Source organism: Nematostella vectensis, chromosome 7 (genome assembly GCF_932526225.1).
Source record: "Nematostella vectensis chromosome 7, jaNemVect1.1, whole genome shotgun sequence".
Lineage (NCBI taxonomy): Eukaryota > Metazoa > Cnidaria > Anthozoa > Actiniaria > Edwardsiidae > Nematostella > Nematostella vectensis.
This window is the reverse complement of record NC_064040.1, coordinates 3,040,181-3,058,577: the sequence shown is the minus strand read 5'-3', so window position 1 is coordinate 3,058,577 and position 18,397 is coordinate 3,040,181. Positions and strand designations below refer to the sequence as shown.

The following is an 18,397-nucleotide window of genomic DNA, read 5'->3' as shown; positions in this document are numbered from 1 at the left end:
GATAGCGTGATACTCACTTGGACGAGTGTGCTAATGTCGTGATACTCACTTGGACGAGTGTGCTGATGTCGTGATACTCACTTGGATGAGTGTGCTGATAGCGTGATACTCACTTGGACGAGTGTGCTAATGTCGTGATACTCACTTGGACGAGTGTGCTGATAGCGTGATACTCACTTGGACGAGTGTGCTAATGTCGTGATACTCACTTGGACGAGTGTGCTAATGTCGTGATACTCACTTGGACGAGTGTGCTGATAGCGTGATACTCACTTGGACGAGTGTGCTGATGTCGTGATACTCACTTGGACGAGTGTGCTGATAGCGTGATACTCACTTGGACGAGTGTGCTGATAGCGTGATACTCACTTGGACGAGTGTGCTAATGTCGTGATACTCACTTGGACGAGTGTGCTAATGTCGTGATACTCACTTGGACGAGTGTGCTAATGTCGTGATACTCACTTGGACGAGTGTGCTAATGTCGTGATACTCACTTGGACGAGTGTGCTAATGTCGTGATACTCACTTGGACGAGTGTGCTAATGTCGTGATACTCACTTGGACGAGTGTGCTGATAGCGTGATACTCACTTGGACGAGTGTGCTGATGTCGTGATACTCACTTGGACGAGTGTGCTGATAGCGTGATACTCACTTGGACGAGTGTGCTAATGTCGTGATACTCACTTGGACGAGTGTGCTGATGTCGTGATACTCACTTGGACGAGTGTGCTGATAGCGTGATACTCACTTGGACGAGTGTGCTAATGTCGTGATACTCACTTGGACGAGTGTGCTGATAGCGTGATACTCACTTGGACGAGTGTGCTGATAGCGTGATACTCACTTGGACGAGTGTGCTGATAGCGTGATACTCACTTGGACGAGTGTGCTGGTAGCGTGATACTCACTTGGACGAGTGTGCTGATAGGGTGATACTCACTTGGACGAGTGTGCTGATGTCGTGATACTCACTTGGACGAGTGTGCTGATAGCGTGATACTCACTTGGACGAGTGTGCTGATAGCGTGATACTCACTTGGACGAGTGTGCTGATAGGGTGATACTCACTTGGACGAGTGTGCTGATAGGGTGATACTCACTTGGACGAGTGTGCTGATGTCGTGATACTCACTTGGACGAGTGTGCTGATAGGGTGATACTCACTTGGACGAGTGTGCTGATAGGGTGATACTCACTTGGACGAGTGTGCTGATAGCGTGATACTCACTTGGACGAGTGTGCTGATAGGGTGATACTCACTTGGACGAGTGTGCTGATAGCGTGATACTCACTTGGACGAGTGTGCTGATGTCGTGATACTCACTTGGACGAGTGTGCTGATAGCGTGATACTCACTTGGACGAGTGTGCTGATAGGGTGATACTCACTTGGACGAGTGTGCTGATAGCGTGATACTCACTTGGACGAGTGTGCTGATAGGGTGATACTCACTTGGACGAGTGTGCTGATAGCGTGATACTCACTTGGACGAGTGTGCTGATGGCGTGATACTCACTTGGACGAGTGTGCTGATAGGGTGATACTCACTTGGACGAGTGTGCTGATAGCGTGATACTCACTTGGACGAGTGTGCTGATAGCGTGATACTCACTTGGACGAGTGTGCTGATAGCGTGATACTCACTTGGACGAGTGTGCTGATAGGGTGATACTCACTTGGACGAGTGTGCTGATAGCGTGATACTCACTTGGACGAGTGTGCTGATAGCGTGATACTCACTTGGACGAGTGTGCTGATAGCGTGATACTCACTTGGACGAGTGTGCTGATAGGGTGATACTCACTTGGACGAGTGTGCTGATAGGGTGATACTCACTTGGACGAGTGTGCTGATAGGGTGATACTCACTTGGACGAGTGTGCTGATAGGGTGATACTCACTTGGACGAGTGTGCTGATGTCGTGATACTCACTTGGACGAGTGTGCTGATAGCGTGATACTCACTTGGACGAGTGTGCTGATAGGGTGATACTCACTTGGACGAGTGTGCTGATAGCGTGATACTCACTTGGACGAGTGTGCTGATAGGGTGATACTCACTTGGACGAGTGTGCTGATAGCGTGATACTCACTTGGACGAGTGTGCTGATGGCGTGATACTCACTTGGACGAGTGTGCTGATAGGGTGATACTCACTTGGACGAGTGTGCTGATAGCGTGATACTCACTTGGACGAGTGTGCTGATAGCGTGATACTCACTTGGACGAGTGTGCTGATAGCGTGATACTCACTTGGACGAGTGTGCTGATAGGGTGATACTCACTTGGACGAGTGTGCTGATAGGGTGATACTCACTTGGACGAGTGTGCTGATGTCGTGATACTCACTTGGACGAGTGTGCTGATAGCGTGATACTCACTTGGACGAGTGTGCTGATAGGGTGATACTCACTTGGACGAGTGTGCTGATAGCGTGATACTCACTTGGACGAGTGTGCTGATAGGGTGATACTCACTTGGACGAGTGTGCTGATAGCGTGATACTCACTTGGACGAGTGTGCTGATGTCGTGATACTCACTTGGACGAGTGTGCTGATAGCGTGATACTCACTTGGACGAGTGTGCTGATAGGGTGATACTCACTTGGACGAGTGTGCTGATAGCGTGATACTCACTTGGACGAGTGTGCTGATAGGGTGATACTCACTTGGACGAGTGTGCTGATAGCGTGATACTCACTTGGACGAGTGTGCTGATGGCGTGATACTCACTTGGACGAGTGTGCTGATAGGGTGATACTCACTTGGACGAGTGTGCTGATAGCGTGATACTCACTTGGACGAGTGTGCTGATAGCGTGATACTCACTTGGACGAGTGTGCTGATAGCGTGATACTCACTTGGACGAGTGTGCTGATAGGGTGATACTCACTTGGACGAGTGTGCTGATAGCGTGATACTCACTTGGACGAGTGTGCTGATAGCGTGATACTCACTTGGACGAGTGTGCTGATAGCGTGATACTCACTTGGACGAGTGTGCTGATAGGGTGATACTCACTTGGACGAGTGTGCTGATAGCGTGATACTCACTTGGACGAGTGTGCTGATAGCGTGATACTCACTTGGACGAGTGTGCTGATAGGGTGATACTCACTTGGACGAGTGTGCTGATAGCGTGATACTCACTTTGACGAGTGCGCCAATGTCGTGATACTCACTTGGACGAGTGTGCTGATAGCGTGATACTCACTTGGACGAGTGTGCTGATAGGGTGATACTCACTTGGACGAGTGTGCTGATAGCGTGATACTCACTTGGACGAGTGTGCTGATAGCGTGATACTAACTTGGACGAGTGTGCTGATAGCGTGATACTCACTTGGACGAGTGTGCTGATGGCGTGATACTCACTTTGACGAGTGCGCCAATGTCGTGATACTCACTTGGACGAGTGTGCTGATAGCGTGATACTCACTTGGACGAGTGTGCTGATAGGGTGATACTCACTTGGACGAGTGTGCTGATAGCGTGATACTCACTTGGACGAGTGTGCTGATAGTGTGATACTCACTTTGACGAGTGCGCCAATGTCGTGATACTCACTTGGACGAGTGTGCTAATGTCGTGATACTCACTTGGACGAGTGTGCTGATAGCGTGATACTCACTTGGACGAGTGTGCTGATGTCGTGATACTCACTTGGACGAGTGTGCTAATGTCGTGATACTCACTTGCGACGAGTGTGCTGATAGCGTGATACTCACTTGGACGAGTGTGCTGATAGCGTGATACTCACTTGGACGAGTGTGCTAATGTCGTGATACTCACTTGCGACGAGTGTGCTGATAGCGTGATACTCACTTGGACGAGTGTGCTGATAGCGTGATACTCACTTGGACGAGTGTGCTGATAGCGTGATACTCACTTGGACGAGTGTGCTAATGTCGTGATACTCACTTGCGACGAGTGTGCTGATAGCGTGATACTCACTTGGACGAGTGTGCTGACAGCGTGATACTCACTTGGACGAGTGTGCTGATAGCGTGATACTCACTTGGACGAGTGTGCTGATGTCGTGATACTCACTTGGACGAGTGTGGTGATAGCGTGATACTCACTTGGACGAGTGTGGTGATAGCGTGATACTCACTTGGACGAGTGTGCTGATGTCGTGATACTCACTTGGACGAGTGCGCCAATGTCTTGATACTCACTTGGACGAGTGTGCCAATGTCGTGATACTCACTTTGACGTGTGCGCTAATGTCGTGATACTCACTTGACGAGTGTGCTAATGTCGTGATACTCACTTGGACGGGTGTGCTGATAGCGTGATACTCACTTGGACGGGTGTGCTGATAGCGTGATACTCACTTGGACGAGTGTGCCAATGTCGTGATACTCACTTTGACGTGTGCGCTAATGTCGTGATACTCACTTGACGAGTGTGCTAATGTCGTGATACTCACTTGGACGGGTGTGCTGATAGCGTGATACTCACTTGGACGGGTGTGCTGATAGCGTGATACTCACTTGGACGAGTGTGCTAATGTCGTGATACTCACTTGGACGGGTGCTGATGTCGTGATACTCACTTGGACGAGTGTGCTGATAGGGTGATACTCACTTGGACGAGTGTGCTGATAGCGTGATACTCACTTGGACGAGTGTGCTGATAGCGTGATACTCACTTGGACGAGTGTGCTGATAGCGTGATACTCACTTGGACGAGTGTGCTGATAGGGTGATACTCACTTGGACGAGTGTGCTGATAGGGTGATACTCACTTGGACGAGTGTGCTGATAGGGTGATACTCACTTGGACGAGTGTGCTGATAGGGTGATACTCACTTGGACGAGTGTGCTGATGTCGTGATACTCACTTGGACGAGTGTGCTGATAGCGTGATACTCACTTGGACGAGTGTGCTGATAGGGTGATACTCACTTGGACGAGTGTGCTGATAGCGTGATACTCACTTGGACGAGTGTGCTGATAGGGTGATACTCACTTGGACGAGTGTGCTGATAGCGTGATACTCACTTGGACGAGTGTGTTGATGGCGTGATACTCACTTGGACGAGTGTGCTGATAGGGTGATACTCACTTGGACGAGTGTGCTGATAGCGTGATACTCACTTGGACGAGTGTGCTGATAGCGTGATACTCACTTGGACGAGTGTGCTGATAGCGTGATACTCACTTGGACGAGTGTGCTGATAGGGTGATACTCACTTGGACGAGTGTGCTGATAGGGTGATACTCACTTGGACGAGTGTGCTGATGTCGTGATACTCACTTGGACGAGTGTGCTGATAGCGTGATACTCACTTGGACGAGTGTGCTGATAGGGTGATACTCACTTGGACGAGTGTGCTGATAGCGTGATACTCACTTGGACGAGTGTGCTGATAGGGTGATACTCACTTGGACGAGTGTGCTGATAGCGTGATACTCACTTGGACGAGTGTGCTGATGTCGTGATACTCACTTGGACGAGTGTGCTGATAGCGTGATACTCACTTGGACGAGTGTGCTGATAGGGTGATACTCACTTGGACGAGTGTGCTGATAGCGTGATACTCACTTGGACGAGTGTGCTGATAGGGTGATACTCACTTGGACGAGTGTGCTGATAGCGTGATACTCACTTGGACGAGTGTGCTGATGGCGTGATACTCACTTGGACGAGTGTGCTGATAGGGTGATACTCACTTGGACGAGTGTGCTGATAGCGTGATACTCACTTGGACGAGTGTGCTGATAGCGTGATACTCACTTGGACGAGTGTGCTGATAGCGTGATACTCACTTGGACGAGTGTGCTGATAGGGTGATACTCACTTGGACGAGTGTGCTGATAGCGTGATACTCACTTGGACGAGTGTGCTGATAGCGTGATACTCACTTGGACGAGTGTGCTGATAGCGTGATACTCACTTGGACGAGTGTGCTGATAGGGTGATACTCACTTGGACGAGTGTGCTGATAGCGTGATACTCACTTGGACGAGTGTGCTGATAGCGTGATACTCACTTGGACGAGTGTGCTGATAGCGTGATACTCACTTGGACGAGTGTGCTGATAGCGTGATACTCACTTTGACGAGTGCGCCAATGTCGTGATACTCACTTGGACGAGTGTGCTGATAGCGTGATACTCACTTGGACGAGTGTGCTGATAGGGTGATACTCACTTGGACGAGTGTGCTGATAGCGTGATACTCACTTGGACGAGTGTGCTGATAGCGTGATACTAACTTGGACGAGTGTGCTGATAGCGTGATACTCACTTGGACGAGTGTGCTGATGGCGTGATACTCACTTTGACGAGTGCGCCAATGTCGTGATACTCACTTGGACGAGTGTGCTGATAGCGTGATACTCACTTGGACGAGTGTGCTGATAGGGTGATACTCACTTGGACGAGTGTGCTGATAGCGTGATACTCACTTGGACGAGTGTGCTGATAGTGTGATACTCACTTTGACGAGTGCGCCAATGTCGTGATACTCACTTGGACGAGTGTGCTAATGTCGTGATACTCACTTGGACGAGTGTGCTGATAGCGTGATACTCACTTGGACGAGTGTGCTGATGTCGTGATACTCACTTGGACGAGTGTGCTAATGTCGTGATACTCACTTGCGACGAGTGTGCTGATAGCGTGATACTCACTTGGACGAGTGTGCTGATAGCGTGATACTCACTTGGACGAGTGTGCTAATGTCGTGATACTCACTTGCGACGAGTGTGCTGATAGCGTGATACTCACTTGGACGAGTGTGCTGATAGCGTGATACTCACTTGGACGAGTGTGCTGATAGCGTGATACTCACTTGGACGAGTGTGCTAATGTCGTGATACTCACTTGCGACGAGTGTGCTGATAGCGTGATACTCACTTGGACGAGTGTGCTGACAGCGTGATACTCACTTGGACGAGTGTGCTGATAGCGTGATACTCACTTGGACGAGTGTGCTGATGTCGTGATACTCACTTGGACGAGTGTGGTGATAGCGTGATACTCACTTGGACGAGTGTGGTGATAGCGTGATACTCACTTGGACGAGTGTGCTGATGTCGTGATACTCACTTGGACGAGTGCGCCAATGTCTTGATACTCACTTGGACGAGTGTGCCAATGTCGTGATACTCACTTTGACGTGTGCGCTAATGTCGTGATACTCACTTGACGAGTGTGCTAATGTCGTGATACTCACTTGGACGGGTGTGCTGATAGCGTGATACTCACTTGGACGGGTGTGCTGATAGCGTGATACTCACTTGGACGAGTGTGCTAATGTCGTGATACTCACTTGGACGGGTGCTGATGTCGTGATACTCACTTGGACGAGTGTGCTGATGTCGTGATACTCACTTGGACGAGTGTGCTGATGTCGTGATACTCACTTGGACGAGTGTGCTGATGTCGTGATACTCACTTGGACGAGTGTGCTGATGTCGTGATACTCACTTGGACGAGTGTGCTGATAGCGTGATACTCACTTGGACGAGTGTGCTGATGTCGTGATACTCACTTGGACGAGTGTGCCAATGTCGTGATACTCACTTTGACGTGTGCGCTAATGTCGTGCTACTCACTTGACGAGTGTGCTAATGTCGTGATACTCACTTGGACGGGTGTGCTGATAGCGTGATACTCACTTGGACGGGTGTGCTGATAGCGTGATACTCACTTGGACGAGTGTGCTAATGTCGTGATACTCACTTGGACGGGTGCTGATGTCGTGATACTCACTTGGACGAGTGTGCTGATGTCGTGATACTCACTTGGACGAGTGTGCTGATGTCGTGATACTCACTTGGACGAGTGTGCTGATGTCGTGATACTCACTTGGACGAGTGTGCTGATGTCGTGATACTCACTTGGACGAGTGTGCTGATAGCGTGATACTCACTTGGACGAGTGTGCTGATGTCGTGATACTCACTTGGACGAGTGCGCCAATGTCGTGATACTCACTTGGACGAGTGTGCCAATGTCGTGATACTCACTTTGACGTGTGCGCTAATGTCGTGATACTCACTTGACGAGTGTGCTAATGTCGTGATACTCACTTGGACGGGTGTGCTGATAGCGTGATACTCACTTGGACGGGTGTGCTGATAGCGTGATACTCACTTGGACGAGTGTGCTAATGTCGTGATACTCACTTGGACGGGTGCTGATGTCGTGATACTCACTTGGACGAGTGTGCTGATGTCGTGATACTCACTTGGACGAGTGTGCTAATGTCGTGATACTCACTTGGACGAGTGTGCTAATGTCGTGATACTCACTTGACGAGTGTGCTAATGTCGTGATACTCACTTGGACGGGTGCTGATGTCGTGATACTCACTTGAACGAGTGTGCTGATAGCGTGATACTCACTTTGACGTGTGCGCTAATGTCGTGATACTCACTTGGACGGGTGCTGATGTCGTGATACTCACTTGGACGAGTGTGCTAATGTCGTGATACTCACTTGACGAGTGTGCTAATGTCGTGATACTCACTTGGACGGGTGCTGATGTCGTGATACTCACTTGGACGAGTGTGCTGATGTCGTGAGACTCACTTGCGACGAGTGTGCTGATGGCGTGATACTCACTTGGACGAGTGTGCTGATGGCGTGATACTCACTTGGACGAGTGTGCTGATGTCGTGATACTCACTTGCGACGAGTGTGCTGATGGCGTGATACTCACTTGGACGAGTGTGCTGATGGCGTGATACTCACTTGGACGGGTGCTGATGTCGTGATACTCACTTGGACGAGTGTGCTGATGTCGTGATACTCACTTGGACGAGTGTGCTGATGTCGTGATACTCACTTGGACGAGTGTGCTGATGTCGTGATACTCACTTGGACGAGTGTGCTGATGTCGTGATACTCACTTGGACGAGTGTGCTGATGTCGTGATACTCACTTTGACGTGTGCGCTAATGTCGTGATACTCACTTGGACGAGTGTGCTGATAGCGTGATACTTACTTGGACGAGTGTGCTGATAGCGGGATACTCACTTTGACGTGTGCGCTAATGTCGTGATACTCACTTTGACGTGTGCGCTAATGTCGTGATACTCACTTGCGACGAGTGTGCTAATGTCGTGATACTCACTTGAACGAGTGTGCCAATGTCGTGATACTCACTTGCGACGAGTGTGCTGATGGCGTGATACTCACTTGGACGAGTGTGCTGATGGCGTGATACTCACTTGGACGGGTGCTGATGTCGTGATACTCACTTGGACGAGTGTGCTGATGTCGTGATACTCACTTGGACGAGTGTGCTGATGTCGTGATACTCACTTGGACGAGTGTGCTGATGTCGTGATACTCACTTGGACGAGTGTGCTGATGTCGTGATACTCACTTGGACGAGTGTGCTTATGTCGTGATACTCACTTTGACGTGTGCGCTAATGTCGTGATACTCACTTGGACGAGTGTGCTGATAGCGTGATACTTACTTGGACGAGTGTGCTGATAGCGGGATACTCACTTTGACGTGTGCGCTAATGTCGTGATACTCACTTTGACGTGTGCGCTAATGTCGTGATACTCACTTGCGACGAGTGTGCTAATGTCGTGATACTCACTTGAACGAGTGTGCCAATGTCGTGATACTCACTTGCGACGAGTGTGCTAATGTCGTGATACTCACTTGAACGAGTGTGCCAATGTCGTGATACTCACTTGGACGAGTGTGCTAATGTCGTGATACTCACTTTGACGTGTGCGCTAATGTCGTGATACTCACTTTGACGTGTGCGCTAATGTCGTGATACTCACTTTGACGTGTGCGCTAATGTCGTGATACTCACTTGGACGAGTGTGCTAATGTCGTGATACTCACTTGAACGAGTGTGCCAATGTCGTGATACTCACTTGGACGAGTGTGCTGATAGCGTGATACCCACTTGTACAAGTGTGCTGATAGCGGGATACTCACTTGCGACGAGTGTGCTAATGTCGTGATACTCACTTGCGACGAGTGTGCCAATGTCGTGATACTCACTTGGACGAGTGTGCTGATAGCGTGATACTCACTTGGACGAGTGTGCTGATAGCGTGATACTCACTTGGACGAGTGTGCTAATGTCGTGATACTCACTTGGACGAGTGTGCCAATGTCGTGATACTCACTTGGACGAGTGTGCTGATAGCGTGATACTCACTTGGACGAGTGTGCTGATAGCGTGATACCCACTTGTACAAGTGTGCTGATAGCGGGATACTCACTTGGACGAGTGTGCTAATGTCGTGATACTCACTTGGACGAGTGTGCTGATAGCGTGATACTCACTTGGACGAGTGTGCTGATAGCGTGATACTCACTTGGACGAGTGTGCTGATAGCGTGATACTCACTTGGACGAGTGTGCTGATAGCGTGATACTCACTTGGACGAGTGTGCTAATGTCGTGATACTCACTTGGACGAGTGTGCTGATGGCGTGATACTCACTTGGACGAGTGTGCTGATAGCGTGATACTCACTCGGACGAGTGTGCTGATGGCGTGATACTCACTCGGACGAGTGTGCTGATGGCGTGATACTCACTTGGACGAGTGTGCTGATAGCGTGATACTCACTTGGACGAGTGTGCTGATAACGTGATACTCACTTGGACGAGTGTGCTAATGTCGTGATACTCACTTGGACGACTGTGCTGATAGCGTGATACTCACTTGGACGAGGTTGCTGATGGCGTGATACTCACTTGGACGAGTGTGCTGACAGCGGGAGCATTTCCCTTGTTGTAGGTGATTTTATATTCTTTAATCGTTCCATATTTGAACAGAGGCCTATCCCACGTGACCATTGCTGAAAAGATACTCGTCTGCGTGTCCGAGAAGCCGAGAGTCACATTCTGGACGATGAGAGAGTTCACAGGAACAGCTGGCGTAATGGTAAAATAAACTTTTCTTTAAAGGGAGGTCGCTGACACACACACACACAACAAAACTATCAAAACATAGACAGCAACTTCCGTTCTAACATGTGTCTTGTCCGAATGGTTATGGCAAACAGAAACCCAAGAGCCGAGTAAGCCACACCTATTTTATTATAATTTACATTCAAATTCTATGGAAGAGAAATTATGTAAATTTGGTTTTAGAGGTTTGAGAAATGAATTGTTATATATTTGCTTTAAATTTTCGTTTTATCGGAGATAAGATTACAGTAAACGAATAAAGCAAATCTGAAGGAATTGATTTAAGTTTGAGTTAGCAAGAGTCAATGTTGATTGAGCACCGCAATAAGAAAATATCAAACAGCCCTGAATTGCTTCTCACACCCAGCCGCATGCCCATACCTTTGCCTTTTGTCTCGGTCCAATTACTGGAAAGCACTTCTTTTTGAATCCATGATTCTTTATAATTGGCCTGTACCTGGAAGAAATTGGAATTAGGATACGGTTGGAACCCAGAAATCTTTGCGCCTGGAATTGCATGGGAGGGGTCCCATGGGAGGAGGTAGGGTGGTTCATAGATATACAGGGGGAGAATCTAGATGGGAATCTAGAGGGGATTGGGGGTGGGGGGGATAGGCTTACTCTTTTTTATCCGTATTAACGTGATGTGGAACTAAGGCCAGGAGCCTCACATACCAGGTTGAGAGTCAACGTTGTTTACCTTATAGAGTAAAGGTTCATTGAACTCCAAACCGGTGAAAGTGTACGTCGGAGTTTCCAGCTGTGAAGCAGAATTTAGCATAACATGCAGAACAAGTATCCATAAATGAATCAAACTGGGAAGACAGAAGGAGTACATACACGCTTCACTGGCGAATAATGAATTTACTGCGAACCCATACGCAATAACCTCCCGTTTTCACCCTCAATCATTGGTAGATTCGCACTATGAAGTCATATTTGGGAGGAAATTCAATCGAAAATAAACACAGAAATGGCCGCGCCCCTCACGCCAGAGAGCAAAGGGAAAATAAAATCGTTCAATAAATTTGATGAATTCAATGAATTTCCGGCGAATTCCACGCGTTTTTTGCTGCTAACATAGAAAATCACGCGCAAGTGCTCATGGACAGGACGCCCTCCCCCTCCTACATTCACCAAATACATTCTGGCTCCGTGCTCCTGGCATACTAACCTCATTGGCCGTAGCGGTTTTTTCAGCTTCGTCGCCTTTTTTGTACGCAACGCTGTAGCTGGTGATCGTTCCATACTGGAATCGAGGCTGGACCCACGTGATTGTCACGTTGAACTTGGTAGCAAGAGAGTGCGTGTTCGACAGCCGATGTGTGATGTTTCGGCACAGGGTTTCCTCCACTGGGACGGCTGTGCATTTAAAGATGTTTTAACCCTATTCAGACCCAGGGGGGGGGGGGGGGGGGCTTTTGAGGCCCCCAGCACCTTTGAGCTGTAATAGTTTTTGATCTAGTAGGGCTAGAGCATTGAAATTTGATGACTTTTCCTAAACTTTATCTGGGAGCAGTTTGGTGTAGACAAAATTTTGATATGTGTACCCTGGTAACCATAGCAACCAAGTTTTGAGGCATAGGTTTAATGAAAATTAGGCAAAACGCTTTAAGTCGTTAAGATCAACTACTAAAACGACGTGCTCAACGTGAATCCATGTCATATAAACGTTTTATACCAAGTTTTGAAAAAACACATTAAAATTTACATATCTATTTTATGGGGGGAAGGGTGGTGTTTGTCAATTTTTGACCTTCTCGAAATAGTGCTGGTAGAAATAGCAAAAAAACATTCATATCCACCTGTTATCATAAATACAACTTGAAAAGAAGATTAAATATTGTCAAAAAGCTTCAGATTTTGCCATCCAGTTTTTAAAATAAATAACTTTAATTATAATCGAAGATGGCGGATCCAAGATGGCGGGTGCTGATGTCTCATAATTAGCTAAAAATCGCTGTTTTTTTAAACTAAAATCTTTTTTATGGACTCGTCTATTTTAAACAAAAAGTAGAAAACAATATATTTTTGGGGAAAATATATTTAAATTATTAGTTAATTAAGAGTCTATTCGCAAACTTATGCTATATTAAAGGTACCATGCCAATCAATGATGTAATAGGTGTCATATATTGTTGTCATAGAAACAGTGTCACTAATAATATATGTCTACTGCAAGATAATAAGATTATCGGAGAAAGACATACAGATATACATATCTAAAAAACAGAAATATTGCCCGTTTCTGCTGGCTTAAGTGACGTCATCGTGACGTCACAAAGACATTTTTTTAAGAATATCGGTCGCTTTTTTAATATGAACTGATTATGATAACTTATTTAGATTTTGGATGTTCTATGCAAAGGTTTCGAAAGATAGGCTATTTATAGCCATATGTCCTTAAATGGCGTCATAATGACGTCATATTGTGTTGCTATGGCTATCCACTACAAAATTGCTATGGTAACACAATACATCATGTTGTTCATCTTTGTCAGATAATGATTCTTTGAAAATTTGGTCATAACAGCTCCAATGGTTCAAAAGTTACGGATGGGGGGCCGAAAGAGCCCCCCCCCCCCCCCTTCCCCGTGAGAGGAAGCCCCAAAAAGCCCGGTCTGAATAGGGTTAAGGACTGGTTCGTAGTCAGTTACAATGGAATGCTGTCATAATCGCAATCCTAATAATAATCAATATCACCATCACTATAAGGGGTAGTACAAGCACGCCATTTTGCGAGCACTTTGACTTGTTGTCATCTGCGAGCACTGAAACACGTGCATAATACGCAGCTTTACTAGCATTTTTAGGTTTTGAGATGGGTAAGGCTGTCACGTGACCTGCTTGTTTTTACCTTAACTTGAGTGTAAAGAGTTGTGGGTCGTATCACGTGACAGATAAATAAATAACCTCTGATGAAGCAAAATTGACTCAAATAAAAAAAAGGAAAAACGAGCACTCAAGCATTTCTCTTTTTTAAAATTAAGCATTTCGAGCACCCCGAAAATACGGCTTAATTTTGCGAGTACTTCTTAATTCGGGGACCATTTGCTATCCTTACTATATAACGAAACAAAATGAAAACTACATCATCATCGTCATCGTCATCGGAGACAGCGGAAAAGCAAAAGGAGGGAAAAGAAATGAGGTAAAGAGAAAAACAACTATTATTTTACAGGCCCGGTCAATTGTCTAGGGTCGAGTGTCAGGCACTTTTATCGTTATGGCTTCGGGGAGAGTACTACATTCTACAGTCCTACCAGACTATATTGCGCACTTTTCAGCAATCCAATCAAGTAAACATCATTGCCGTCATTGTCGGTCCTCTGTAGTACCGGTATAAAGCAGGAGTCATGTCCAATATTTTTGTCAGGGGTCATTTCATTTTTCCTGTCTAACGTTTAAAAAACATAACCGCCTGATACTAAGGCTATTTGAACAACAGTCACATGTTTAAATTAACCACACTTTCATTTCTTTTTTTAAGGTAGCATGCAAAGTTAAAAAAAAGACTAAGGTAAGTACAGTTTGTACTTAACGAGCCCATTTAGTATCCAAAAGCACTTAGAGCTGGGATGACCGACCTGACAGGGAAGGTACAAGCGTCGTGTGCCTGGACTGAAGGGTGTTGTTGCCAGGAGTGACATTTACCTGACAGAGAAGGTACAAGTGTCGTGTGTGTGGACTGAAGGGTGTTGTTGCCAGGAGTGACATTTACCTGACAGGGAAGGTACAAGTGTCGTGTGCCTGGACTGAAGGGTGTTGCTGCCAGGAGTGACATTTACCTGACAGGGAAGGTACAAGTGTCGTGTGTGTGGACTTGAGGGTGTTGTTGCCAGGAGTGACATTTACCTGACAGGGAAGGTGCAAGTGTCGTGTGCCTGGACTTGAGGGTGTTGCTGCCAGGAGTGACAACTACCTGACAGGGAAGGTGCAAGTGTCGTGTGCCTGGAATTGAGGGTAATGTTGCCAGGAGTGACATTTACCTGACAGGGAAGGTGCAAGTGTCGTGTGTCTGGACTTGAGGGTGTTGTTGCCAGGAGTGACATTTACCTGACAGGGAAGGTACAAGTGTCGTGTGCCTGGACTGAAGGGTGTTGTTGCCAGGAGTGACATTTACCTGACAGGGAAGGTACAAGTGTCGTGTGTGTGGACTTGAGGGTGTTGCTGCCAGGAATGACATTTACCTGACAGGGAAGGTACAAGTGTCGTGTGTGTGGACTTGAGGGTGTTGTAGCCAGGAGTGACATTTACCTGACAGGAAAGGTACAAGCGTCGTGTGCCTGGACTGAAGGGTGTTGTTGCCAGGAGTGACATTTACCTGACAGGGAAGGTACAAGTGTCGTGTGCCTGGACTGAAGGGTGTTGCTGCCAGGAGTGACATTTACCTGACAGGGAAGGTACAAGTGTCGTGTGTGTGGACTGAAGGGTGTTGCTGCCAGGAGTGACATTTACCTTACAGGGAAGGTACAAGTGTCGTGTGTGTGGACTTGAGGGTGTTGTTGCCAGGAGTGACATTTACCTGACAGGAAAGGTACAAGCGTCGTGTGCCTGGACTTGAGGGTGTTGTTGCCAGGAGTGACATTTACCTGACAGGAAAGGTACAAGTGTCGCGTGTGTGGACTTGAGGGTGTTGTTGCCAGGAGTGACATTTACCTGACAGGGAAGGTACAAGTGTCGTGTGTGTGGACTTGAGGGTGTTGTTGCCAGGAGTGACATTTACCTGACAGGGAAGGTACAAGTGTCGTGTGCCTGGACTTGAGGGTGTTGTTGCCAGGAGTGACATTTACCTGACAGGGAAGGTACAAGTGTCGTGTGTGTGGACTGAAGGGTGTTGTTGCCAGGAGTGACATTTACCTGACAGGGAAGGTACAAGTGTCGTGTGCCTGGATTGAAGGGTGTTGCTGCCATGAATGACATTTACCTGACAGGGAAGGTACAAGTGTCGTGTGTGTGGACTTGAGGGTGTTGTTGCCAGGAGTGACATTTACCTGACAGGGAAGGTGCAAGTGTCGTGTGCCTGGACTTGAGGGTGTTGCTGCCAGGAGTGACATTTACCTGACAGGGAAGGTGCAAGTGTTGTGTGCCTGGAATTGAGAATAATGTTGCCAGGAGTGACATTTACCTGACAGGGAAGGTGCAAGTGTCGTGTGTCTGGACTTGAGGGTGTTGTTGCCAGGAGTGACATTTACCTGACAGGGAAGGTGCAAGTGTCGTGTGCCTGGAATTGAGGGTAATGTTGCCAGGAGTGACATTTACCTGACAGGGAAGGTGCAAGTGTCGTGTGCCTGGACTTGAGGGTAATGTTGCCAGGAGTGACATTTACCTGACAGGGAAGGTACAAGTGTCGTGTGTGTGGACTTGAGGGTGTTGTTGCCAGGAGTGACATTTACCTGACAGGGAAGGTACAAGTGTCGTGTGCCTGGACTTGAGGGTGTTGTTGCCAGGAGTGACATTTACCTGACAGGGAAGGTGCAAGTGTCGTGTGCCTGGACTTGAGGGTGTTGTTGCCAGGAGTAACATTTACCTGACAGGGAAGGTACAAGTGTAGTGTGCATGGACTAAATTGTGTTGTTGCCATGGAAATGGTACTCGCATTTGTTTTGCTTTTTTTTAGGTTGGCATGTCCGAGTCGACAAAGAATGATGAGAAAGGAAAGCCAGAAAATGAAATAAACATAAAAAAGAATATGTAAAATCAAGAGAGGAATTCTTTGGTATCCCCTGGAATACGTCGAAAGTGTTACAGTTAAATTGAAAATATTTGTTTTTTTGTTGTTGTTTATTTTTCTGCATCCTAATTATTATGTAAATTGTATGATTTCTAATAAATCTTGTTATTTATAGGCGAAAATTATATTTTGTAAATTAACAGATTAAGTGTGAAAATAAATGGAGAACTTATGCTATCAAAACTGTTATATTATTTTGTTGAAGATCGACGAGTAGACTGCTCTGTTAATAAGAAGTTTCCCTTTTTTAGCAACCGTCCTTTTGTTAGACAAACTGCTGGTGTAAATTGTTAGAAAGTAATCAAAGTACTCTGTGGTGGACTCTTTCATGCTAAATTAGATTTGTAACGACAAGTGACATGACCCGAGACGTTTCGCTAGATTGTACAAAAATGAGCAGATTCATAAAGCAATATATTCATTATTAGTTTTTTTTTTTCTGTTCGAAGGTTAAAAAATCAGAAGAAAAACTCCAGCCTATTTTCAAATTTCTGTTCCATAATTTTCCATATAGCGCAGGCGCGTTCATAGGATTGGCCGAGGGGGGTTACGCAGTCATAGGAATCATATGGAAAAAGCATAGAATTTAAAAATTCCTTAATAAGAAATGACCCACTTTTTGGCCGCCAAGGAGGGGTTCGCTCGCACCCTGGGCGCCCCCCTGTGTACGTGCCTGTAACGTAACTTTGGTTTGAAAAATCGCGCACTTCCGAGGCAAAACAAACAGCGGAAAGCTTCCTCATCTTCAACATTTATTCTTATGAATCTTAATACCTTTTTTTTGCTAAAGCCGCAAAAGAATGCCAAATTTCTTCAATTATAACTTATATAATCTATATTTATTTATATTCAATTTGGTTTTCGAATGGGAGCTCGGAAACTCTAGCGAAAATTCCCGATTGCCAAAATTCGGAAAGGAGCATCGTGTTAATAGAAACCATCGTCTCAATCAAATTTATCAGTCGAAAAATGAATGTGTAGATCGTGACGATGTTGACGATGATCGTTGACATCGTGACGATAGACACGATGACGAAATCGACTATTGTGACGATCGTATCGTCTCAATCGTATCGTCTTTACAAGAAACATCGTGTGATCCGTCATCGTTCATCGTCATCACCAGAATCCAAAACAATGATTTCCAATTTTCGCGGTTGAAGCTCGAGATGGTGCGAAGGAATCAAATAAGGAAATATTCGAGAAACGATCGATTTAATGGTACGTGTATAACCCAGGCCCGTCAGGACTTTTCATGGGGGAAAATATTTACTTTGCCAGGAATATTTGTCTACCTATTATTAGATTCTTGATCTTATTCAAGCTAACAGAGCTTCAGCCTAGCATTGTTCCACAATTTTTGCACGATGTTACCTGACACTTGTTAGATGATCTTGAAATATTTCTTCTTGCACGCTTGTAAACATTGTGTTGAGATTTTTACTCACCATTGGATTTGTAGTAAACCTTCTGTGCCACAGGTTGCCAAGCCGCCCCATTGCTATCCGTTTCTACCTGCAGTAGATAAAATATTTATTCAATTTGCTACCACACAAATATTTTAGTCATGTAACCATTTAAGAAATTATGTACAAGGTAAGAATATCAACAGCACAAATATTTTAGCCATCTAACCATTTACGACATTCAAATGTGTCTTTAGTCCCATGTGGAAATAGTCTAAATAGGCAAAAACAAAAACTCACAAAGTAAAAGGGAAACATACAAATGCAAGATCAATTCATTCGGATAG

The 18,397-nt window shown here is 46.4% G+C and overlaps 1 protein-coding gene across 3 annotated transcripts in view; it reads right to left on the bottom strand.

Annotated features, from left to right (window-relative positions):
* Positions 1-18,397, bottom strand: part of LOC116615087 — a 54,816-nt gene that overhangs the window by 23,493 nt on the left and 12,926 nt on the right. For all 3 annotated transcript variants that reach the window (XM_048730516.1, XM_048730517.1, XM_048730518.1), the window contains 5 exons: positions 18,093-18,159; positions 12,085-12,272; positions 11,611-11,670; positions 11,292-11,367; positions 10,695-10,873 (listed from right to left, as the gene is read on the bottom strand). In XM_048730516.1, the coding sequence (XP_048586473.1) occupies positions 10,695-10,873; positions 11,292-11,367; positions 11,611-11,670; positions 12,085-12,272; positions 18,093-18,159 (570 nt within the window). The remainder of the gene's footprint in view (positions 1-10,694; positions 10,874-11,291; positions 11,368-11,610; positions 11,671-12,084; positions 12,273-18,092; positions 18,160-18,397) is intronic.